A 27379-nucleotide genomic window follows, 5' to 3' on the forward strand; every position below is an offset into this window, starting at 1 on the left:
TGTTAACAATGCTCTCTGCTGTGGGTGGGCACACTATTTTCTTTCCTGAGCATGCATCTTTCTCATCCCTCACTCTTGTCATTGCTAGTGCCCCTGCCTTAACTCTGAGCCAAACTTAACAACCAATAGGAGGTTGTTTATTTAGTCCCTCTGTGGAGAAAGAATTTTGCCCTGGCTTTGGAAGTACAACAGACATAAACAACCCAATCCTCAAAATCAAGGAGTTGAGGTTCTAGGGAAGTTAAATCACAAAAACACGAAGAAATACCTAACAAAGCATGGTCTCTATAAGGGACCACCCCTCCCCAGATCCAATCACTTCATTGTCGTGTGTCCCTATGATGCTGTTAATGAAGCCTGAGACTGGGCTGTAATACAATGCTACTAAAATATTAACAAAATCAGCTCCCAAACTGGCTTTGGCTTGTTTTCCAATTTATAATATGTTCCTTAAGAGCAGGGTTTGCATCCCCCATTACTTTTGAAACTCTGCTGCCAAGTTCAAGCTTTGGTATATAGTGAGGAGGGGGTGGTCTCTACGACCTCTGCCGAATGGGCTGACTGTAGTACTGAAGCATTATGGTGCCAACAAAGTCCACTTTCCATTGATCTATTTTTTTTCTTTTCTTTTTTCATTTTCAGATCTGTGCAGAGTTTTTCCGTCTTTCCTTCTGAACTTCCTGTCAGGTGAGTGAGGCTATTTCTAAGTGATAATGTAGAAATAATGAACATTTGGTTGTTTCTTTTTTCCTTTCAAATTACCCCCCTTCATTCTAAATCCCCATCCCTTTAACTGCTGTCTTCTTTTTTTGTTTGTTTCGTTTCAAACGCCTCACTCCCACCCACTTGAAGCCTTCCTTTCTTCAGACATTTTCTTTTCCTTGGGGACTCTATTGTTGACCCACTTCTTCTCTGTAATCCATTTTTTAAGAAGATTTTATTTTTTAGAGAGGGGAAGGGAGAGAGAGAATGGGAGAGAAACACCAATGTGTGGTTGCCTCTCATGTGCCCCCTACTGGGGACCTGGTCCACAACCCAGGCATGTGTCCTATACTGGGAATTGAACCAATAACCCTTTGATTCACAGGCCGGCACTCAACCACTGAGCCACACCAGCCAGGGCCATTTTTTTTTAAGTAACTTTCAATAATGGGTACAGATTTTGAAATGACATGGTGCAGTAAAATCTGGGGAAGGAGAATGATCATTTACAAAGAACTTTTTGGGATTTTGTTTAACTATTTCCCCTTTCTTTTTCCCTGGACTGGCTTCCTTATTTCCAACAGCTCTTCTCCCGTTTTGAAATAGACCATTGAAGTGTTTTCTGACTCTCAATGTATTGTGTGCATGCAGCTTCCAAAGACTCCTCCCAAACAGATTTTTGCTACCAACTCCCTTCTATATAGAAATTCTGGGGCCACTACTGACTTAACTTCCTGTTTCCTTTGATACTCAGCAGTAGAGGTACCCTGGACAGGTAGCTCATTTGGTTAGAGCATTGTCCCAAAATGCAAAGGTTTCGGGTTTGATCCCCAGTCAGGGCATGTACAAGAAACAACCAATGAACACATAAATACATGGAACAACAAATCAATGTCTGTCTGTCTCTGTCTTTGTGTTTCTCCCTCTCTCCCCCTTCTTTTCTCCCTGTGAAATTAATAAATAAAAAATTTGAAAAAGATAGTGGTTATTTCTGGGACTTCACTGGTATAAATAATAGAAATCTTAGAATTAATGCAAATACTTATTAATTATAAATTATAATTATCCTATTATTTAGACTATAAAACATACATAGTTATTATAATACATGCCAATAAGTTATTGTTATAAACAATGTTAAAATACCTGTGCAGGGTCACACAGCTAGTAAGTGTCCAAGCTAGGATTTGAAGCAGGAGTTGGCATGGTGTGATGACAAAAGCAAGAAAGGGCACAGATATTTGTAGGTGGTTTACTTTCCTTAGTACCTCACTTCCTCTCAAATGTAATCTCCTGATGATTTAAACCATGTGCTTCTGCCCCGTCCCTGCCCCGATCCCCCCAGTGCAGATCAACACCTTGAAGATGCTTTTAAGGAGAGTCTCTTTTTTTCTTCTCTACATATTGATCGTATTTTTGTGAAGCAACAGATTCTGGACCAAATCAATTACAAAATCTTTTTTGAGTGCCTGCTGTGGGTGGAGCTGCATGCTGTGGGAGTTAGGGTGAGGTGGAGACCAAGTCTATACAGGAGAGGATATTGTGTTCTGGTGCCTTGTTTTGTTTTTAGGCCAAGATGAGTTTCATGGACCATGAAAAGAAAGTGTCTTTTAAGTTTTTTAAAAATCACTATTTATTTGGCCACACCAATGGCCAATTAATCTAAGTAGCAGCTGTAAACTATTATACACAGGAGAGGTATCTGTCTTATTTATTATATATTTATTCTGAGGCACAGTACCTTTCATATAATAGAACCTCAATAAATATTTGTAAAATAGATGAATGAATGCAGAAAATAATTCCAAAATCTATCTAGATTTATCCCAGGAGTGTACTATAAAGTTGCCTTCTAATTATGCTTGTTTTAATAGCTAACAATTCTTGACTATAATAAGAACTTCATTATGTTTCCCTGTTTCATCTCTACAAGAACTTTATGAGTAGATTCAAGTAGTACCTCCATTTATTCAGATGAAGAATTTAGGTCCAGAGAAGTTAAGCAACAGGCCAGGGTTACACTGTAAGTAGTGCAGCTTGAATTTGAAGGCAAGCATATGGCTCTACCATTTATGCTCTTGTACCATATGCTATTGTGCTTGTTTGTGTTGTTGGACATATTTACTATGAACTTTGGGAGAGGATCCTGAAGTGTAAGGGGAGAGAGATAAAGTAGGCTTTCATTTTGCCTTGGGTAATTCACACATGGGTAATCAAGAGGATGGTAGATTGCAGGTAGGGCATTGGAGAAATTTGGGGATGAGTGAGGGAATTGAAAAATATAACAACTTTCACAAGGTTTTATGAATATTTCTTTAAGTGCATAATTTATTTCTAATCTTGCACACCTGATATTGATTCACTTATTTATTAAAACTACTTTCTTATTAGAAAGCACTTAATGCTTATTAAGAAAATCATTTTGCACTGTAAAGACCAAACAAATCATTTTCCTTCTATTTGTTTCTAGAGATGTGAAAGCCTCATATTACAATCATGCTGTCCAGTCCACCATTGACTTTACTTTGTGCTATGACAAATGACACACAGAGCTGCCATTTGGAAGGTCACACTCAGCACTTACTAGTTAACCCAGTTTCTATCATCTTTAGGACATTGTTTTGTGGTTTTCTTTGTTTTTGTGGGGTTTCTTTTGCATGAGATGCCATTTATCTTACCACAGCATTGCTGGCTTTAGTTCTTGGTGACTTTAGCTTTAAAAAATGTTGTTGCTGAAGTTTGGAATAATTCTTTTTGTCCTATATTTATTCCAATTACCCCAATTTACAAGATTCAAAATTGCTGCTAGACATTTTTGTGAACATTCCAGGGAATTTTGTAAATAGTCTCATTTGATTTATAAAATGGATAAAACTGTAAGGACTTTCCTTGTCAGGTTTTGGCGCCGGGTTATGCTAGTCTGGTAAAAATGAGTTAAGCTATGCTTTTTCTCTAGTCTTTGAATTCTTATGAGATTGGAATTCTTACTCTTCAATTATTTGATAGAATTACCAGTAAAAACGTCTGGGCCTGGAGTTTCCTTTCTGGGAAAAGTTTTGAGACTTTTGATGGTTATATGTCTATTCAAGTTTATTATGTCTTCTTTTTACTTTTATTTTTTTATATTTTTTCAGTTTTCCAGATTTTTAAATTGAATTTATTTGGGTGATATTGGTTAATAAAATTATATAGGTTTCAGGTGTACAGTTCTATAATGGCTCATCTGTATATTGTATTGTATGTTCACCACCCTTCTGGTGGTGATAAAATGGTCATGGCTCCTTCCATCACTATTTATTCCCTTTACCCTCTTCTACTTTCCCCTACTACCATCCCCCTCTGGTAATCACCATGTTGTTGTCCATGTCTATGAGATGTTTTGGGGGTTTTTTTGTTTTTGGGTTTTTTTTTTTTTGCTTAATCTCTTTACCTTTTTTTACCCAGTATTATTTCTTCTTCGTAAGTTACATGTTTCTTCTAAGAATTCACCTACTTCTATCTCAATTTTCAGCATTAATAATTAAGGTTGTCCCTAAGATCCTTTTATCATTTTTATGTTTATAGCATCTTCAGTTATGTTGCTTTTTAAATTCTTTCTTTTGGCTATTTGTTTATACTCCTTCTCTTCCTCCACGACTTTTCCTCCTTCCTTCTTCCCCTCCTGTTAATTTTGTCAGAATGTCTTTACAAAGAACATCCTTGGCTTTGTTAATAACCTTTGTTTTATGTTTTTAATCTATATCATTGTATCATGTTTTTATTTTATTTCCTTTTTTCTCCTTCTTTGGGTTTCTTTTGCTATTCTTTTTCAAACTCCTTGAGAAGGAGCTCAAATTATTAATTTTAAGCCTTTCTCTTTTTCTAATATGTACATTTAAAATATAAATTTTACTCTAAAGATCTTTAGCTCTATCCTCATATCTCAATATATGGTAGTGTTATTATTGACCAAGTCACATATTTTGTAATATATGTTATGACTTCTTTAATCCATAAGTTATTTGTTAAATAACAATTTAACTTTTTGCTATGACAACTTAATTGTGTTGTGGTCAGAGAATTTTCTCTTTTCCTTTTTCCAACTCTGTAAAATGTTTTTGAGACTTCTTTTTGGCCTGTTGGCTTTCATAATAGTCCACATGCATTTGAAATGATTATGTACTCTATGGTCTTTAAATCAAATTGGTTAAATATTGAAATATTCTGTATCCTTAGTGACTTTCTTATTTCAATTTTATCTATTGCTGATACAGATGTGATACAGATGAGAATTCACTATCTCTCAATATGATTGTGAATTTGTTCTATTTCTTCTCATGTCCTGTCAAAAATACTGCTTTGTGTATTTGAGGCTGTATTATTAGTTGTACTCATATGTAAATTTGTTCAGTCTTCCTATTGAATTGAACTTTTTATGGATAAACCATTTGATCGATAGGTAATGATTTTTGCTTTAAAGTATAATTTGTCTGATATTAGTATCAACGTATTAATTTTCTTTTGATTAGCACTGGCATCACATGTCTTTTCTATCCTTTTATTTTCAAACTTCCTATGGCATTATGTTCTAGTTGTGTCCTTGTAAACAGTATATAGGTGGATTTTGTATTTTTTCCTGTCTGATAATCTTTGCTTTTTAATGGAATCATTTTGCTCATTTACATTTAATGAATCATTAATTAGTATTGTGTTTACATTTACCATCCTGTTTTTCTAACCATTCTTTATTTCTTTTTCTTCTCTTTCTAGCCTTCTTTCAGATTGACTAAATATTCTAAAAACCATTTCCCCCCTCTACTAGTTAGGAAGTTATATACTTTGCTTCTAATTTTTAGTAGCTACTATAGAAATTACTATGTCTACTGAACTTTTTAATACCTAAAGATAATTAATACCTTTGGCCTCCTCTAAGATAATACAAGGACCTTGGAAGGCTTTAATTTTATTTTTTTCATATCCTAATTTATATATATTATTTCCCATGTTATAGAATATATATGTAATATATTTGTCATATTTTATTATATCATGTTTCACTTACCCCTGCAAGATATTATTAATGTTTCATATAGTCAGTTCATTTGGATTTACCAATATATAGTGTCACCCTTAGCTCTGGACAGTTGGGATCTACTGGGATCTCTGACCTATGTCTCATGCTTGACAGGTACTCTTTCTGGCCCTTCCCTAGTCATAACCCTCTCCAAAAGGCAATAAGTCTGTGACACAAAGAAGTTCCCACCTGAAGCCTGCCTCCCTCCTCTCCTAACCCTTGCTTCTAAATCATGCTATGGGAACCCCAAACTCTGTAATTCCCTATCCAAACATTCTGTGCCTATTTCCAGGATCTGTATAGGCCTCTTCCCCAGGGAAAGCTATGCTGCCATGTGTACATAACTCTGGACCTAAAAGATGACCAAGGGGTAGCTTCTTGCAGGAGGGAGAGGGGTTTGGATATGTGAGCTGGGGTCCATACATGTGCATGAGGCCTCTTGTAGTTTGAGATGGAGCCTCAGTGGAAGGATAAGAGCAAACTGGATCTCCTTTTAAATTCTTGACCTTTATATTACAGGTGTTAAGAATGGGCCTAGTCACATAATAACCACTTTCTTTGTTCTTTATTCCTTGTTACATCTCTGATCTTACATCTTTTGCCTGAAAATATCTCTTAGGATTTATTTCAGTGAGGATTTGCAGATAATGAACAATATAACAATTTTTGTTTATATATTTTCTGGCTTCCATTGTTGCTTCTGAGGAAATAGCTGTAGTCTAACATCTGCTCCTTTTGAGGTTAACTGTCTTGTTTTCTCTGGCTACTTTCAAGATTTTCTCTTTGTCTTTGATTGTCTTCAATGTCACTGTTTTGTGTCTAGATGTATATCTCTTTTATTTATTGTAGAGATTCTTTGGGCTTCCTGAATCTATGGGTAGGTGTTTTTACCAGTTTGAGGTCATTCAGTTATTATCATCTCATACATTAACTCTGCCCCATTCCTTCCTCTTTGAATTTTATTTAAGCATATGTTAGACCACTATTTCTTTTCTCCATATCTTTGAATTTTTCTTTTGTGTTTCATAACTGGAGGAAGTTTACCTCAATAGGCCCATACCCTCAGGCAAAAGCATCTCCTTTGCATTCAAGGGGGACCCAAAAAACCCTGGAATTTATTTATAAAAAATTGTGTATTTATTCTTACTTGATTAAACTTCAGTCACCTTCAAAGTACTCTCCATTTGATGTGATACACTAATTGAGACTTTTTTCCTACTGCTTAAAACAGTTTTTGAACTCTTCCACTTTGATGCCTTTTAGCGCTTCTGCCATTTTTTGTTTCATCTCTTCCACATCGGCAAAATGTTTCTCTTTGAGGACATTTTTTCATCTGGGGAAACAAAAATACGTCACTCAGACTGAGATTGAGTGAATAGGGAGGGTAGGACACAGGGATCATGCAGTTTTGAGTCAAAAATTGCTGAACACTCAGCACAGTGTTGGCAGGTGAGCTCATAAATCACCTATCATGAAATGGGCAAATGTGTTGAGTCTTCAAAAAAAATTTCCCTGAAGCTGAACACAGCCTCTCATGCCAGCTGGTACACTGATACAGATGGGTTCCTAGAACATTATTAACCTAGCAGGGGAAGCCTGTACTACAAGGGGCCTGCCTTCGAGAAGATAATTCTGGGTTCTTTTTGCCCCCCCCCCTTCATATATATTACCTCCTGAGTTTCTGCTTTGGCTTCACCTTTGGTCTGCTGATTCTTTTCTGTCTTGTCAACTCTTTGATATGATTAAGAAATTTTTTTTAAATATTTTATTGCCTTAGCAGAAAGTTTAGTGTAAATAATCTAACCCAACATTTTCCTGGAACACTGAAGACATTTTTTTTCTGAGATATTTGTTGTATCTGGGTCTTAAGAGTTCAATCAAAATTTAATCATGCTTTTACAAAGTTTCCTGATTCTTTTTTTAAAAGTAATTAAACATACTATGGAGACTCAATAAAACAAAACAGCATTATAATGAAAAGAGAGCCAACTGTATGGGAAAACATATTTGCCAATGACACCTTGGACAAGGGCTTGATCTCCAAAATATATAAAGAACTCGCATGATTCCACTCCAGGAAAATGAAAAACACAATTTAAAAATGGGCAAAAAATTTGAACAAACACTTCTCCAAGGAGGATATAGCGAGGGCCCAGAGACACATGAAAAGATGCTCAGCATCACTAGCCATCAGAGAGATGTAAATTAAAACCACAATGACATACCACTTCACACTGGTCAGAATGGCTAACATAAACAAATAAACAAACAAGTGTTGGAGAGGATGCAGAGAAAAGGGAACCCTAGTGCACTGTTGGTGGGAATGCAGACTGGTGCAGCCACTGTGGAAAACAGTATGGAATTTCCTCAGAAAACTAAAAAATGGAACTGCTTTTTGATTTAGCAATTCCACTGCTGGGGTTATACCCTAAGAGCTCTGAAACACCAATCCAAAAGAACCTATGCACCCCAATGTCATAGCAGCACAATTTACAATAGCCAAGTGCTGGAAGCAACCTAAGTGCCCATCAGCAAACAAATGGATCAAAAAAACTATGGTACATTTACACAATGGAATTCTATGCAGCAGAGAGAAAGAAGGAACTTATACCCTTTGCGACAGATGAATGGAACTGGAGAGCATTATGCTAAGTGAAGTAAGCCAGGTGGTAAGGGACAAATACCATATGATCTCACCTTTAACTGGAACCTAATCAACAAAAGAAAAAAGCAAACAAAATATAACCAGAGTCATTGAAAATAAGAATAATCTAACAATAGCCAGAGGGGAGGGGGAGGGGACAGAGGTGAGAAGGGTTTTCAGGAGCTACTATTAAGGACACATAACAAAACCAAGGGGGAGTGTGGAAGCAAGGGAGGGAGGTGGGTTTGGAGGGGGTGGGGGGAATGGTGGGGAGAAAATGCAGACAACTGTAACTGAACAACAATTAAATTAAATTAAATTAAAAAAACAAAAACAACCCTGAGTTTCTCTGATTCCTTTGACAGTTGAATGGTCCCAGTCAATTGCTTTTTCACCTCTTAGTTCTTGCTTTATCAGAACTGAGAACCTCTTCAGTACCTTCCTTCTTAATTTCCCCTTGTGCTAGTCTTGTTTGCCAACACTTAGGACTCAATGTAAACATCTCAAAGACATAAAGAGTATCTAGAAAACTTAGGGAACAATTATATGTCTTGTTACTCAAGTCAAAAATACTGATCATTGCTTATATCATAGCAGCCATGATATAATGAAAGTATGCCAGTTAACCAGAAGTAACATAGAATAAATCTCACTCAGACTTGTCCTACAGTGGTATCAAGCTGTTTCCCCTTTTAATCTTGCTCTTTATTCCATATCTAGATAAAGATAGATTTGTCACTTATTGCCATTCAAACTTGCACTGATGATAAAGATTTTTAAAATATGATAATGATAGTATTTAAAATAAAATTGAAGAGATCTAGAACAACTTCTTAGAGTGATCCAAGCAGAGCCATGACATACATTCATGTAGCTTGCGCACTACACGACCCTAGGGGTTGCCATTTATATCAGAGTCCACAACCATAAAAGGGTCCTGGGACCAAGATGAATCTGGGATAATCTTTAATGAGAAGTTGTCAAGTGTCAATGTCTAGATTTTACTGTTTAAATGCTAGCAAACTGTTTTCTTTGTAATTGATACTATCTCACCAGACTCCTTAGCACCATGAAAACTTGCTAAAAACCAGTAGCTATTCAAATTATCTTTACTGGTGACTTAGATAGCATTGAGTTAATCCAACTTACACTAGAAGGTGAAGAATAGTTCCAGTTGAAAAATATTAAAATGAGTAAGGGTTTAAAAATCTACAGATTTCTCTCTTTGATCAAAGATTCTAACAACCTTATGACCTAACAGGATGCTCTCTAGTTTATGCAAAAAGGTGACAGGAGCTACATTACTTCAAATACCATAAAACTTCTCTTATTAGGAATATATATATATTCAGCTTTGAGGAAACATATTCCAGCCTTAACAACTGAAAACAGTCTTTTCAATGATGCCTGGTCTTTACTAGGTTCTTCTTGATCCACATTCTCTTTTCAGGATGATTGCTGGAACCACCATTCTTTCCGGCTTTTCCTGCCCTCATTTGGGAATTGAGTACAAGCTCTCTCCAGTGAAAGGCATGGTTTATTTTCATCAGAGGCCCAAGATCTAGTCCATAATAACTAGTCACTTTGTAGCATGACTAATTTAACCGGCCATATTTTATGTACCACTTATGTCCTACCCTAGAAGCTTACAGAAATTTTGAAATTGTATAAATAGCATTTTGAATTAATTTTCTTCACCTGCTGGACACAAAATAATTTACTTCCAAGGAGACAAATTCTCAGGAGGCCGGCATCATGGCCTGGTAGAAAGGGTAGGAGTCCCACCAAACAGCCAAATGACCTTAACCCATCCACTAGAGCATGTTGGGCCTCTTTCTTCATCTGTAGAATGTGGGTTTGAGGCAAGATGATTTTGGAGTCTGAGTTCCTTTCCAGAAATAAACTGCTCTGATACTTTTTCCAGAACTAAAATTAGATAGGTGTGCAGTAAATCTAAGTCAGCTTTATGAATTCCAGGTAGCATTGAGTCTAAGGCATTTGTACAGGAGAGAGGGTATTTTTTTTAAAATAGAGGTTTAGTTCACTAAACAGAGCTTTCAAAAAGAGAATGCTTTTGGTGGAGAACTGAGGTCAGGAATAAAATATAGATTAATTATTAAACTTTAAATGAAACTTTTTGTGACATATATGTAAGTGTGCAAGTCAGTGAATTTCAGGGACTGAACACACCCATGTAACAGAAGTCCCCTTGTGCCCACTCCTAATTATTACACCTTCTTCCCCCTTCCAAGGACAACTACTCTCCTGACTTCTTATTCCGTAGATTAGTTTTGCCTGCTTTTTGTTCCTCAGATGAATGGAATCATGTACAATATGCATTCTTTTATGTCTCACTCCTTTATCTAACATTATATTTCTGAGATTCATCAGTATTGTGTGTAGCTGACACTTAAATTTTCCTCCAGGGAGATGTTGCTACATTTTTGCACAACTATATTAGCATTCTCTTTTGAGTGACTCATTTGGGAGGGTCAATAATGTGCAATTATGAACAGAGAGAGGATAAATGTGCTGAACAGGAGGGACAAACCAGAGGCAGTTTATAATATATTAATGTAGTATAATTAACATATATATGGTTTATTGATTTTAAAAATGTAAGCCCTCTTTGGAAGGATTTACCTTCTGGTCTAAAACCAGGAAAGAATGGTACCAATTCAGCAGAACCTTGGTACTGGTCATGGCTACTAAATTATAAGAGTCTTAAAAATTGCCAACTTTTTTCTGTGACTGAGGAATTGTGATTTATCCCCATCTTTCCCTGACCTCATCCCTGTAACCCATTATTTGACTGAATGAGGGGAGAGTACAACTAGCATTTATAGCGCCTTCACGGTACCAGCCACTGTGTGAAGATCTCACTTACTCAACATAGCAACACTATCCAGGTAGGTTGGTACTCTCATCACAATTTGCTAAATGGGGAATCTTGTCCATTGAACACAACCTCTCCAATGTCACTCAGACATACCGTGGTTAGGACCTATGAACTCATCTCTTTAGTCTTCACCACTGCACACACACTCTGTCTTAGGTTGGCAGAAGTTGCAGTGGTGGCTGGGCTCATGGGTGCCCTGTGGCTAAGGGGTCTATCAGCTGAGAGCACAGACCCCGGTCTGTCACAGCCACTTCATCTGTGGCCTTACAGAGGAAGCCTACTCATTGGGCTCTCATTGCTCCCCAGCTATGAGAAGAACAGGCACAGTGTTAGCATGTGCAATTCTAATTCTGTGTGCTGAGCTCCCCCAAACTCCTGTCCCACCTCCACCACATGTGTCTCATCTAGTTAACTCATATTCAACCCTCACATCTCATCTGAAGTATGTTGGCCTTCAATAAATATTTGTTGAATGAATGAATAAATTAATGGTAAATGAGGTTTTAAAATTTGGTTCTGATATAAATTTTGCTTTTTAAAAAATGTTGACTCTGCCCTCCTGACTACTAAAAATGCAAGCAATAAGAAACTAACATATAATTAAGAGTAAATGCAGTGTACCCATCCTTATAAGACATAAACAGGAGTAGATTATTTATAAGATTCTGTCACCCCTTCTGATTCTTAGCATAGTTTTAAACTAGCTTAGTGGTAATAGTTATATAAGAAGTATTTTTAGTTTCTTCTCGATATTTTGCATATGTTGATGATTTCCTTAAATCCACATAGATGACCTTGCTTGTCATGTTTGACATAACATAATATCCCACTGAGTGGTCCTCCCATAATAAACATGGGTTTTGCTTTTGGTAGCCAGTGTCCACCTATTACTGCCAATTCTCCCCAACTACAGTGATTTAAAGGAAGTAGGATTGCAGTTTACCTTGGTTGAGGAACTGACCTTTTTTTTGGGGTATTGCTATATTGTGATTATGGCAAGCTGTGATGATGTTTTCCCCTTATTTTATTCCAGGATGTTTTTCTCTGGTGGGCAGTGTGGCCATGTTGGCAGACCTGAAGAAAATTTACTGATGTTGAAGATATTCCTTGTCATTTGTCTTCATGTCATTCTGGTTACATCCCTGGAAGGTAAGGTACCTGTTTTCCTTCATTGTGTGTGTATGTGTATATGTGTGTTCATTTAGGAATCTCTTACTGTGGTAAAATAGACATAACATAAAACGTACCATTTTAACAGTTGTTAAGTGTACAATTTACTGGTATTAAATATATTCACAATTTTGTGCTACCATCACCACTGTTCATTTCCAGAACATTTTCATCATTTCAAGTAGAAATTCTGTTCCCGTTGAACAATAACTTTCCAATACCCAACTCCCTCATGTCCCTGATAACTTCTGTTCTTTCTGTTACTATGAATTTGCCATATAAGAGGAAGCATATAACATTTGTTCTTTCATGTCTCACTTCTTTCACTTAGTATAATGTTTCTGAGGTTCATCCGTATTATAGCATGTATCAAAATTTCATTCCTTTTTAAGGCTGCACAATACTCCACATCTTGTTTATCCATTCATTGTTCATGGACATTTGAGTTATTTCTACCTTTTGGCCATTATAAATAATGCTTTGAACATTGGCATACAAGTATCTGTTTGAGTCCCTGCTTTCAATTTTTGTGGGTATATATACCTAGCAGCGGAATTGCTGGGTCATATGGTAGTTCTATGTATTACTTTCTGAGGATCTACCAAAGTGTTTCCCACAGTGGCTTTACCATGTTACATTCCTACCAGCAAGGCACAAGGATTCCAGGTCTCTGTATCTTTTCCATCACTTGTTATTTTCTGTTGTTTTTGATAATGGGTGTGAAATGGTATTTAATTGTGGTTTTGACTTGCATTTCCTTAATGATTAGTGATATTGAGCATCTTTTGTGTGCTTATTAGCCATTTGTATATCTTCTTTGCAAAAATATCTTTAACTCTTTGGCCCATTTTTTAATTGGGTTGTTGGGATTTTTTTGTTGTTGAATTTTAGGAGTTATTTACATATTCTGGATATCAATTTTTTATCAGATATATGATTTAAAAATGTTTTCTCCTGTTCTGTGAGTTGTCTTTCACTCTCTTAACAGTGTCCTTTGATGAACAATAGTTTTGAACTTTGATAAAGCCCAATTTATCTATTTTTATTTTTATTGCCTGTGCTTTTGCTGTCATATCTAAGAAATCATTGCCAAATCCAATGTCCTGAAGATTTTACCTTATGTTTTATTCTAAGAGTTTTGTAGTTTTAGCTCTTATCTTTAGGTCTTTTCATCTATTTTGAGTTCATTTTTGTATATGGTATAAGGTGAGGGTCCAACTTCATTCTTTGCCATGTGTATATCTACTTTTCCCAGCACCATTTGTTGAAGAGACTGGTTTCCCCCATTGAGTGGTATTGGCAGCTTTGTCAAAAATCAAATTTCTGTATATGTGAGGGTCTATTTCTGGTATTTACTTGTTTTTAAAAGTATGTACTTGAAGACATTTCTGCATGGAAATTCAGGGGAAGTAGAGAATCAGCCAAATGAAGTAGCATGATTATCAGAAAAGAGGATCTTTAGAAGTTTATGAAAGAAGGAGAAAAGGTATCTGAAAAAGGCAGTAAAAAGTCTAGAAATCTTGGGGGTGCAGTATCTATGGGTACAACTGCCAAAATAATACAGTGCAATGCAAATGTAAAGAATGTTCCTTAGGGATATTATTTAAGAAGACATTATTAAGGACACACAGAGAAATACCTTTCTTATTCAGAAAAGTAGAAGGACCAAGGACTCTTCATTGGCTAAAGCAAATATCTACTAGGAGCAAATAACAATAACATAAACAAAACATGTACACAACACACATACATGAACACAAAATCCATGGAAAACATCCCAATGTGCTAAAACACCATAGACAGTCCTTCAAAAAGAAGGCACTGGGGCATTTTGTCAAGAGGTCACAATAGTTTACCAAAGAGAGAAAGAGAGAGAGAGAGCGCGCGCGCAAGCACGCTTAACATAAACTGACTGCTCACAATGTGCCAGGTCCCTATGTGCTTTACATTCACTCTCTTAAGCTTCTCAACCAAACCTATGAAAAGGAGATCGTAGTCTCCCCATTTATTAGATCAAGAAACTGAGGCTCAGAGAGAGAAATAACTTGCTCAAAGAAGTGGGTGGGCTGGCATTTGTACCGAGCTCTGAATTTTGTATTCTAAACCATAAAATCAGAGTTCTTTTTTTTTTAAGATCCTCCTCAGAGGTCTGTATTTTTTTAAAGATTTTATTTCTTTATTTTTAGAGAGGGAAGGGAGGGAGATAGAGAGAGAGAGAGAAACATCGATGTGCGGTTGCTGGGGGCCATGGCCTGCAACTCAGGCATGTACCTTGACTGAGAATCGAACCTGCGACATTTTGGTTCACAGCCCATGCTCAATCCACTGAGCTAAGCCAGCCAGGGCTAAAATCAGAGTTCTTAAACTTGAATATACACCAGAAACATCTGGAGGGCTTATTAAAATACAGAATCCTGGGTCCTTTCTCCAGAGTTTCTTATTCAGTAGGGCTGGGGTGGGGCCTGAGAATTGACATTTCTAACAAGCTCTCAGATAATGTTGATGTGACTGGTTCAGAGAGTATACTTTGAGAACCACTGCCTACACAACTGGGAGAAGAAACTCCTCTAGATATATATCATGGGATATGAATTCTGTTGTGGCCATGTAACATTCATGTTAACTATGCCCACACACATCATCTCACTGTGGGATCAGCTGAGAAAAAGTCAAATGTCCCTACATTACTGATGAGTAAATGTCCCCAGAAACATCATTGGTTAGGAAGTGGTGGAGCCAGACTAGATACTAGATCTTCAGTCTAACGTTTCAGTAGTTTTTCCACCACAAGGGTAGATGAGGAAAGAAAAGTGGAACACACAAAACATCATCAAAATAAAAGCTGCTTAGTAGAAATAAGTCTTTTTTTAAGTATATTTAAAATGATGAAACAGAGCGGGTAAACCAGAAAGTGCATAGCTCTGAAACCAACCTTAGTAGGGAAAACTTAGATGGATGCTTATGGCCGCTGAATATATTTCTTGCTCTGACTCTCATATGAATTGATTTTTGAAAGCAGTGCCTCCCAAAGTGTGGCTCCAGACAAGTAGCATCAGAATCACCTGGGAATTTTTAGAAATGCAGCTTATCAGGCCTAGACCTGCTGAATTGGAAACTCTGAGGGTGGGACCCAGCAGTCTGTGTTTTAATCAGTGCTCCAGGTGATGCTGATGCATGTTCAAAGTGTAGAACCACTGTCATAAAGAATTGGTTAAAACATTACTGTTGACAGCCTGATATAGTAGAAAGGTAGTAAGATCTAGGGTTAGAGCCCTCCCTATGCCTGTCATCTGCTATTTGTGTAATCTTGATTTGCCACTAGACCAACAGGGACCTCTATTTCCTCATCTTCAAAATGGGTGCAATCAAGAGCGCCCCCAATGGGCTCTTGTAAAGCTCTATATACGAGGCCTGTCCAGAAGGTATCCAGCCATATAGTATGAAAAAACAGAGACATTTATTAAAGAAGATACAAGCTTGGATGGTCAGTTGTGTGGTAATGAGGGCCTGTTATGTACCCAGCAGAGAACATCATCTCTGACTCCACAGAATTTACATGCCAGTTGAAGGGACATGATTATGACATATGAGAACAATACAAAGTATAATTAGGTCATAAAATGTGAGTCAATGCTATTAGGGTTCCAGCATATGGCCTTTTGCCAAATCTTTGGATTAGTCCAGTTAAATGTTAAGCCGCCAGTAGCAGATGCTATTAGTGCCCTGTCCTTATTTCCTGGCCTACTCCAGAGGTCAACTACAGACAGATCCTGTGTATGCTGATGGCTCCCATGTCTCTCTGACTGAGAATGATCTGTGCCCATAGGACCATGCTTTGCCTGTACATGGAAAAAGCCAGAAGGGTCAGGCAGTTAATACCCCACAACAGTGAGAGATGGGAGCTGATGTTTACCTATGCCAGTTTCCTCATCCCTTGGTGAGGCAAGCTGTGGTGTGGCCCAGTGGCCCATAGTAGTAAACTGCTCATTAATGTACCCATTACTGACTTTACTCCCTTTCCTATCTCACTTCCCTACTCCCTCCCTCTGCTTCATGGAGTCATCCCAGTTTGGAAATGCACTCATCTTCCAAGGCCCTGCCAAATATAAATACCTCTATAAAACCTGCCCTGACCTCTTCAGAAGAATTAAATCTCTCTCCCCAGTGCTCTTTTTTTCTTTTCACCCATATCTTTTTATACTTGTCGCTTTGTATCATGTCATTATGTACTTCCTTCACATCATTAATCCTTTCAGTGCACTGTCAGTGCCAGGTGAGAAGGGAGAATGGAGATTTAGTAAGGCAGGTGGGAAACTATTGGGAGGAAAACTAATGAGCATGGAAGGCCTTTTAGGTACTTTATGTATATCATCTCAATTAAGCTTCACAAAAACTCTTCATGGTAGATATGTTTAGTCTCAGTTTGCTGATGAAGAAACTTGAGTGTTAAAAAGATGAGGTCATTTGCCCAGAGTCACACAGCTGGGAGGATATCCTGTCAGAATCTATAGACAACTGTTCATACTATACCAGGCTACTCAGTGTCTGAAGATTGAATGAACATGTCACTGAGGCATGAGAGAGAGGGAGCCTGAGGTAAGCTTCCAGAGAGCAACTACTTTTCCTGGCTCTGGGGAATCTGGACTGCAAATACAGTAGCTTCACCCTGGAAGCCCAAGAGATGACTCAATAGCTTTTGACAGCAAGGAGAGGTAAGTCTGACATCCTTATTAGGACACTGGTCAACAAAATCCTTGGACCCTAACACTTCCAGTTACATGATTTGGCAATGTTTGAAGGAGTCATGTTTTATTTATCAGAAGCCCAAATGGGCAGGTAACCATACTTACATCTACCTTTTTTCCTTTCCTTTTCTTTCTTTCTTTAAAAAAAATCTTCAAAGGAGTTCTTCTTTTAGGTACAGCTATTTTCCAGAGGATGAGATGACATAATAATAGTGGAAGATGGTTATAATTTCATTCTTGCAGAGCTATCTTCCCCATTTGGAAACAATAACATATTTGAGCCAGTTTGGTGATCTCATGAGCTATAATTCCCAACATAATCTTTCTCTGGGTTAGGCCTAGATCTTTCTGTGCTACAGGCATTTCCAGTATTAGATTCTTCTATAATTCCCCTTCTCCAAGGCTTCACTGTCTTGTTTCCTCTTACCCTCTCATATTTTCTCCATCCAAGTCTTGGTTATTCTTTGTGCAGCACATTAGAGCTGTAGGAGGTAGAGTATATGCTCTTGAAAGGCAGGAAACCTGCCTTTTTAAAACATTTATTTTCTGATTACAGTGGGCATACAATATTAAATTAGTTTTAGGTCTACATGATAGTGATTAGACATTTCTATACTTTAGGAAGTGATTCCTCCAATATTTCCAGTACCTACCTGGCACCATATATAGTTGTTACAATATTATTGACTACATATCATATGCTGTATTTTACATCCCCACAACTATTTTTACAACTGGAAACTTGTATTTCTTAATCCCTTTTACCTTTTTCACCCACCTTCCCAATCCACCTTCCATTTGGCAGCAGGGTGCCTGTGTTGTTTGACTTTGCCCTCCAATGCTAAAACCAGTGCTGGTCCCTTTCTCTCTCAATTCCATATCCATAAAGATGAAATCATAAACACCATGGCATTGATCTGATCCTCAGCCAACCTCACAACCCCCCACCAAACTCTACTCCCCACACATAGGCATGAGGGCAATTCTGTTGGTCCTAATCCTTTTTCCCTGGCAGGTAGAAGTGGTGACAAGGAATCATAGGACTCTAGATAGGTTGAGGAGGGAATGGAAAACAGAGGACATTGTGTCCCACTTTCCACTTAAAACTGGTAGGAACTCACAGGGGCCTATACATCAACACAGGGCAATGGTAGAGATGAGAAACATCTGGTGGTACAGCATGTTTAGGCAAAGAGAAGGAAGGAGATGGAATTCTCTCTAAGTCTTTTTCATCTCTTGTGTGGCAGGGTAGGGATTCTAAGTTGTCCTCATGTCCCTGATGGCTAGATGTGTTGAGAGCCAGGGACAGGGACAGAGCTGCAAAGATGATACCGTGGACAACTTAGACCAGGGACCAGATACAGGATGTGACAGACAGTAGTGAAAGCTTACACCTAGATCAATAAGAGAGGAATCCCAGGCCATGGTAAGATTCTAAGAGAATAGACCATGGGGTCCACTGGACACAGCTTTTGGTAGTGAATACCCAGAGACCCTGAAGGGTAGGGTGATCTCTGGAGAGGCCATTGAGAACCCAGGGCTCAGCACAGCAGGAGCTCACAGATTCAGGCCCCTTCTCCATGTTGTCTGAAGGATACCAGCACCCCATTCCCAACCTGGAAGCCAGAATGACTACCAGAAGGAATAGGAGGGAAAACAAAGATTGTGCATTTATCCAAAAGACATTGCTAGGAACCACTTTAGAGCAAAAGAGAGAGCTACCTTAAATCATTGGGTTTAAGGATCCTTTTCCTATAACTCTGGAATTGGAGGCTCCAAAATAAGATGGAGCCAACCTAGACATCCAAGGAAGCTGAGGGGTTTTTTACTTATTTGTTTATTATTGCTATTGTTTGTATGTCTAAATTATGTTTATAAATTTTAAACCAACTCTAGACCTGGCTGGTGTGGTTCAGTGGATTGAGCATTGGCCTGTGAACAACAGGGTCGCCGGTTTGATTCCCAGTCAGAGCACATGCCTGGGTTGCAGGCCAGGTCCCCAGTAGGGGGTGCATGAGAGGCAACCACACACTGATGTTTCTCTCCCTCTCTTTCTCCCTCCCTTCCCCTCTGTCTAAAAATAAATAAATAAAATATTTAAGAAATTTTTAAACCAACTCTAAAGTGAACACATATTGAACACACAATATGTCAGGACACTCTGTGAGGAATCATTGAAGGTCATCATCATATCCTGAATTCTGCTCCTCCTCCTGGTTTATCTTTTCAGGTATGAAAGAAATACCTAGTCAGGTCCTTGAGAGTAAGGATGACATCTTTTTCATCTCTGTATTCTCCATAGTAAGTGCTCAATAGAGCAGACCTCTCCCCTCAGCTTACATCACTAGCATTATCTTCATCTGAACCCGATGAGTTCTGATATAACATATATTACTTCTCTAAAACTTTGCATACACTACAGTGAAGTGGCTGTACATTGGCTAGAATTATACTTGAAGAATGTATTTCTCCTCCTCCATATGATAAAAAGGGCTCAGATGATTTCTGACACATTCTGTGAGTTTAGTTACCCAATAAGGACAGTTTTCAGATTCTAATTTTGTTCAGAGATACCAGGGATTCTTGGGGTCTGCTTTGAACTCTGAACCACTCATCTTTGCAATCCCATTTTAAGGCTGCTCTCCATTCGGTTCCTAATGTGAAACTGGAACCAATTGATAAGTCATATTTTTTCAAACTACATTTTTTTATGTGAGGCAATTTCAAAGACTCCTAAAGTTACAACAAAGCCAATGAATCTTTTAACTTCTAAGTTGATAAAAGCTCCAGAAGTGGCTTTTGCTGGCTAGTAAGTCTCCCAGTTGCCAGTGTTATTGTTGCCTTGGTCTTTAGGAAAAAGTCCCAGTGTCTCTTGTTAGGATCCAGTAGCAACAGCTCATAGTACTGAACATTAACCACAGCAATAGCAGCAGCAGCAGCGACTCGACCAGACATTTCTATAGGTCTTCCTGATTTACAAAACACCTTGGCATACTTGTCACACCACATCCCTTTGAGGTAGCCAGAGAGGTCTGTATTATCCTCACTTTGTTGGTGAGAAGACTGAAGTTAAAATAGTGTAGTAACTTTCTGGGTTACCCAGCAAGAAGTAGTATCAAGATCCTGAAAGCTGCTCTCCAGAACTCTCTCCTCTATACCACCCTGCCCAAAGTGCTTGTGTTCAGCCAAGACCTTTAACAATGGTGACTATAACCATAGAAATGTCCTTCTAGACCAGGAATTGGCAAACCTTTTCTGTAAAGAACCATATAATAAATATTTTTGGTTTTGTGGGCCATATAGTCTCTGTGGCAACCACTCTGCCAGTGTAGCTTGAAAGCAGTCATAGGTAATATATAAACACATAGGAATGGCTTTGCACTAATAAAACTTTATTTATAAACACAGTTGGTGGGCTGGATTTTGCCCATAGTTATAGTTTATAGACTCCTGATTTAGATAGAGCAAAGGTGGTGCAGCACATACTACTGATCATTTATATGACAACCATTCCTTGATTTGTTTCTTTCTGGCTAAGCTCTGGCTTCATAAAAGGGTGCTCACCCCTTCCCACATGACTCAGGAATAAATGCTGATTATCCTAAGTCAACTGTGGGAATGCTGTTCCTTTCCAGTGTTCGATACAGGAGTGGGCACATGACCCATTTTTGACTAACAGGACAAGTGAGAAAATCTGATAGGAGACTTCTAAGAAAAATTTCCTCATTCTTATGATGAATATAAGGAAAAACAGTTCCTTTTCTTCCTTGGTCTCATTAGTTACATTTCAAGTGTTCAATAGTCACATGAGGCTAGTGGCTGTCATATTTGACAGTGCACATGTAGAATATTTCCATCACTGCAAAAAGTTCTATTAGAAAATGCTGTATCTGGAGAATTTTGTGTCTGGATTTGATGCCTTCAGTGGTGGTAACCATCTTAAAAACATTAAGAGAAGCTAGCAAGTGCAAGTAGAAAATGCAGATAACCTAAGTTTTTGAAGATGTAGAGTCTCTCAATTAATGGTATCCTGAGTATGAAAGAACAGAAGGATGGAAACGATCTGGGTCCTCGTTGCTATCCCTGAGCTGTGGGAGCAACCTTAGAGCTGTCTGCTTTTGGATTCCTTATTAAGTGGGATAAATGAATGTCCTTTACGTTTACGGTACCTTCACAGAATGGCATGTAACTCTGACTGTTAACAAGGTCATTATGCTTCAGTTTCCTTATCTCTCATAGTTATATGCAGATTAAATGAGTTCATGCATGTAAAACAGATGTGTGTAATGTATCTGAGACATTGTTACATTCAGGAAACACCAGAGATTATCACTAAAGGCCATCAATATAATGTCTAATATAAATTTTTGCAATAATGGAAGTGCTTGATAGCTATACTTTCCAATATAGTAGCCACCAACCACATGTTACTGTTGAGCACTTGAAAGGTGACTGAGGGACTGAATTTTAAATTTTATTTAACTTTAATTAATTTAAATTTAAATAGCCACTTGTGGCTAGTAGCTGCTGTATCGATCAGTGCAGCTATAGACTATTTGTTCTAATTACTTCAGAACTTTTCTATTTGATACTATATAAGTTAGGGTTCAATCACAGGAGAATCACTAGGGCTATGCATACATGCAAGATCTGTCAAAGGGATTTGACCTTACACAACCCTGGAAGCTGGCTAGGTAGTCTCGGCAAAGCTGTTGTCTTCATATCTGATGCTAGAACTGACATCTATGAAAGGCAGGCAGTAGGGAAGAGCAGATGGATATAAGATGGGGAGAGCAAGAACAACCTGGAAACCACAAGCATGAGTTATAGCCACAAAACACACTGGAACCCATGTTAATTCTTGTTGCCTGTGATCTTGGTGGTATGGATGTCTGCAGAAGCTGAGCCCTTCAGCACAAAATTAAAAACATACTTGGCCTAGAAGTCAGAGAAGTCAAAAGAGGTCTGAGGGGAAGGCTGGCAGCTCCCTCATATTAATGATGTGTGACACTTAATGATTGCCAACATGTGGGAGCTATACAGTGGCTGCTACTCCACTTCTACCCAAATCTCCCACAAGAAACTTTCTTGTGTTCCATACTATCCAGAAACATACAGAAAACGGGATTCTGGAAAACACAGCTCAACCTAGCAATGATGGTACATTACAAAGTCATCACACATACTAGAAAGCTAATGAGCTCAATTTAGTATCTGTTAATACCTCTAAATAAAGCATGATATGAACATCTCCCAAGGCTGTATCTAGTTATTTCTGTTCTGCAGCTGGCCCAAAGATATTCTGAAGAACTTTGCAACCAGCCAACATTATGTTTTTAAGTTTTTCTTTACATTTTTCTGTGGTTTAGAATTTTCTCCACATAAACCCATATTATCATTATAATCAGGAAAGAAATTAATGTTCATTTTTATAAACCAGCCTATGACCTCTAGGGAGACTGTACACCCAACCAGAGGACAACTTGATAACATCATGATTAACTGTGCTTTCCAATTTTTCCCTGAAACTTTGCTGAGTCGTGGCTTTGTGAAAGAACTTAGGAAACATAAGGTATGGTCACCAGATCTGAAACCATTTGACTTCTGCCTCTTTCTTCACATGTTTCCAAGGTGATCCCAAGGGCATTTTGAAGACCCCAAAGCCAATTTGAAACAAATAATATAAAGAGGAAAAAACTGAAGTGAAAGTCTTGCTCAATAGAAGGGAGAAATCATTTTTAGAAAAGTCACTAGGAAAATGAGGAATAGAGAGAGCATCACTGTCTTAATTACTGACAATGAGCAGTATTTACTGTGTATTCTTCTCAATGCTGTAATAATAGTTGTACCTATGAAGTATGTCCTCTTATGATTATCTTTACCCCTATTTTCCAGATAGGACACTGAAATACCAAATGGGTTATGTAAGTTATCCAAAGTTAAATAGCAGCAGATTACAAAAGTTGTACAAAATTAAAAAGTGATGGATTTGGAACTGGGCTGTCTGACTTTCAAAGTCTAGGTTCTGAACCTTCTTACCACACTTCAGGGATTCAGGGCAATGCCACATGGACTGCTGGGGTCCATTAGGTTAACCATTGGCAGGCCAACTCCTGCTTCTCCCCCACATCCCAGTGACCCCACCCCAAATCCTTTCATCTTACCTTAGAAGTATCTGTTGAACCTCTCTTTTCATACCAGCTTTCCAAGCATGGGTTCAAATCCTCGTCGTGTCTTGCCCAATCTATTGCAATAGTCTGCTCTGGCCTTCTCATTTCAGATCATACTCCTTGTTTCTTTCATGGCTATATTAAAAAAATACTGTTCTGTGCCAGGGGCTGGGGAGAGAGGAGAATGGGGAAGAGCTGGGGAGAGGGTACAGTGGGGAGTACATTCGGTACTGAGTCCTTATCATAGGTTCTGCACCCCCCGAGAACCTAAACTAAGATACCAAGGAGTTACTGCTCAGCTGTGAGCTGGCAAAGAATGGTTTGGTCTAAGGGAGACCAGAGACTCCATATCTTAACTACTAGTGCCCCTAACTCCACCTTTCAAGGTGCTTTTGCACTTACAACTCTACCACAAGAAACTCTCACTAACTCATCAATTACAGGTGCTTTGGCATGAAAGAACATGTCAACTAACAGCAGAGTCACCCTAGACATTAGTTGGAATCAGGGAGGAGGGGACACCCAAGCAAATACTGCTTTTCTTAAACCGTATTTCTTCATGAGGAAACAGAGATAACCCTAGACTATGAATTTTCTATAGGGGCAATATTGCCCCCATGGGGATGAAAATTGGTTTTTGGAGGCAAAAAAATCTTATATATTGCAGAGGACTGGGACTAGGATGAGGCAAGTGAAGGATCTAGGGCACAAGATGTTAGGAGACAGCCACTTTTGAGGCTCGGTTTATATGTGTTTGTACACACATATGTAAAAATATATGTACTCAGATGGCAAGGAGTATTGTAAATAAGTGGATGGAAAGGGTCAGGCTAAGGGGGGAAGTGGTGTAATTTTAAATAGAGTAGTCTGGATCAGCCTCTGACCCAGCAAAATTTAAAGGAAGTTCCAGGACAAACAAAAGGACTCTCTGGAAGGAAAGTGTTCTAGGCAGAGAGAGCAGCTAGTGCAAAGGCCCTGAAGTGGGGATATGCCTCTTGTGTTGGAGAAACAGCAGGGAGGCCGGTATGGTTGGGTGGGGGGAGGGAAGGAGGAGATGAAGTCTGGGTATAGGACCATCTGTTTCACAGGAATGTAGGGAGATTGCAGAAAGAAGGATGGGTGTAACACTAAGTGTAGTAAGTATTCAATAAAGGCAGTCTGCCTTCTTCCATCCAGCCGCCTGAAGCACTAAGACACATTTACATATTGGATTGAAATGGTTCCAGAGGCTACCAGCCTTCAGAAGTAGAGTGAACACAAATCATGGCTAGCATTATCTGCACTGGCCTTGACCAGCAGCCTCGATTACTGTCTTTGTATCTAACTTCAGGGGTACTGGGAAGAGAGGATAATGCCCCAATATCTCCCACCTGTCAGAAATAGTTTATTTCAAGACTCTCATCCTTCCTAAAATATACATCCCTCCTGGCAGAGCAGAGTGGACAGCCAGTAGGTCAGTGGCTTTTCGATTTTTTAGAACACAGCTCAAGATAATAAGTAGCCCAGTGTAGAGTGGGGCTGGAGTGTCTATGCTTAGATCTTAGTTCTGTCCTTTTACTAGTAATCTTGGGCAGGTTACTTGATATCCCTGTGCCTCAGCTTCTGCCCTTACCTGTACAATGAGGCTAACTTACTTTTTATGGTTGTTATGAGGATCAAATGGGTTAATATTTTTGAAGTGCCTGGTCATATTAATGCTATATAAATGCTTGTTAATTAAAAATAGACTCCCTTTTGGGATGCTACTTAAAAAAATACTCTGAATATGCCTCAGGGTATATTCCTGAAATATACTCTGAAAAAATGCATATGAATACACAGGGAAATCTATATTCTATTTCACAGAATTTATGGACACTACAAAATGCATCTCCTATACCCTTGGGGGAGGGGTATAACCCCCTCCCATAAACCCCTATGAGGACAAAGATCAGTTTTGGAGGGGTAAAGGACAAGGGGATGGGAGGGTGGTACCATGAGAGGGTGGGAGAAGAGCAAGAACCAGGAGCTAGGGGATCTAGAACACATCTTACCATCTTCTTGTTTTGGCCAAGGCTCACCTAGAATTGCCAATCATTTGCATTTGGGGAAGTTCCATCAGCTAGGAGCTGAAGTTTTCTTTAGTGATGTCATTATTAATCGTTTAATGAAAATGTTATGTCAGAGTATTTACTGAGTGGTGTGACACCAAATGGTCACAGCTCAAGTAAACATAGTTTGGCTATGCCAAACTAGAAATCTTTTCATTTGTATTGTTGGTTATATAGTAAAATATGAAAATATAATTCTTAGAAGAGTGTCTGTTGCCCCAAGCCCTGAAGTGCCAATATAATAACAAAATATTATAATTTGGGGAGGGTCCCATATAAGTGTGCCTACACAGCATGGTGCCTTGTCTAGAATCATCTCTATGGAACAGTAATTCCATCCAGAAAAGGACTGCCATCAGATTACAAGTTTTGGTTGGGTCTAAAATATTCACCCAATTGTCTAGTCATATCCTCTTTAGATCCACTCACAGAAGATTAAGCCTTTACCTTTCCCATCCAACTTGAGGGTGAATGTGTTGGAAGTAAATACTCATTAGTATTACCACAGTCACAAGTTTAAGCCAACCAACCAGCTTACATTTTAAGTCTTACACCCCCACAGTATCAAATAGTGGGGAGAAAAACAAAAACTTCAGAAACACCTAGACATGACCTTGCATGAACTGGGAGCAGGTAGTCGTTTGGGAGGTAATCCCAGGAATCAGGTGTGAGGGAGCAGGGAGAAGGCATTAGGAAAAGAAAGTCAATTAAAGGTACATTATTGAGGTGACTGCTAAATTTTTTCATGTTGTATATGATTTGTATTTGAAGGGTCACTTTAGCACATATTTATAAGATCTGTTAAGCAATCTGTACACTAATTGGCAGTTATAACTACTACTCCAAACTTCTGGTTATGAATAATAGTCATTCAAGAAGTATTCTCAGGTCTTCCCTTCATGGACTGCTTAATTGCTCTCAGATCCATTCCTCATCTTTCCCCTGTTCTACTTTGTATCACAGGAACCTGACCCCTTGCAATATTTGGATTAAATTCCTGCTCTTGAACTACCTGCCATGGGTTCCTGATTGATCGACTCAATAATGTCATCTGTCAACCCAAAAATGTTTTTGAACATCTGCTAGATCCAAGGCACTGGACTGAATTCCTGGAGGATAATAAATAAAACATCAAGCACCTTAGCATATAGTTGGGGAAACAAGACATACAGTGGAAAAGTCAAATAACAGTGCCTAACAGTATATGTTCAAATGCCAAGTGAATGGTGTAGTCAGTAAATAAACTTTAAGATACAAAGAGGAGAGAGCCATCTCCATCAGTTTATGCAGCCAGGGTATGCTTTAGAGGGCCAAGAGAGCTGACATAAAAGAGCTGTCTTCTAAAACTTCCAATTTTGGAAAAAGGATAGTGAAATTTTGTTTGAAGTCTCCTGATTTATAAATGTTGGTAAGTAGTTCAAACTATCAAAAACTTCAGTGTTGAGTCCCACTGTGTGGGCAAGATAGAACTTGTCTGGGAGCTGAATTGGGATTGTTAGCCAATGGTGTGCATTTGGTGGATGGCATACTGCTTTGGGGAAGAAGTCAGAGGCAAAGAATGTTAAGATCCCTTCCAATTAAAAGGTTCCAGGGTTGTAATATTTCACTCATGTATGAGGTATTCAAGACCTGGAAACAGTGGGCATCGGAAAAAGGGACAGGGGAGAGTGAGATTAGAGAATATTCATAATAATACCCTACATTTGTATAGTAGTTATGGTCTACAGAGTTTGTCATTGGAAGTGGGATGAAATAGAAGCTCAGAGGGTAGGCTCTGATGTCAAACTACCTGGGTTCAAATTCCAGCTCTACAGTGAATTGCTAGTGAGGCTTTGAACAAGTCAATACACCTTGCACAGCTGCAATTTCTAAAGCACTAAAAAGGACTAATACTAATAAATTCATG

At 38.5% G+C, this 27379-nt stretch overlaps 1 protein-coding gene across 3 annotated transcripts in view; it reads left to right on the plus strand.

Moving 5' to 3' along the window:
• The first annotated feature begins 650 nt into the window (after positions 1-650).
• ADGRG2 (adhesion G protein-coupled receptor G2) overlaps positions 651-27379 on the plus strand; it is an 82381-nt gene continuing 55652 nt past the window's right edge. For all 3 annotated transcript variants that reach the window (XM_045855810.1, XM_045855812.1, XM_045855811.1), the window contains exons 1-2: positions 651-687; positions 12332-12447. In XM_045855810.1, coding sequence (XP_045711766.1) covers positions 12333-12447 — 115 coding nt within the window. In that variant the 5' untranslated portion in view covers positions 651-687; position 12332. The remainder of the gene's footprint in view (positions 688-12331; positions 12448-27379) is intronic.

The sequence above is a fragment of the Phyllostomus hastatus genome, unplaced genomic scaffold (genome assembly GCF_019186645.2).
Source record: "Phyllostomus hastatus isolate PE091 unplaced genomic scaffold, TTU_PhHast_1.1 phas_scaffold_12, whole genome shotgun sequence".
NCBI classification, from domain to species: Eukaryota; Metazoa; Chordata; class Mammalia; order Chiroptera; family Phyllostomidae; genus Phyllostomus; species Phyllostomus hastatus.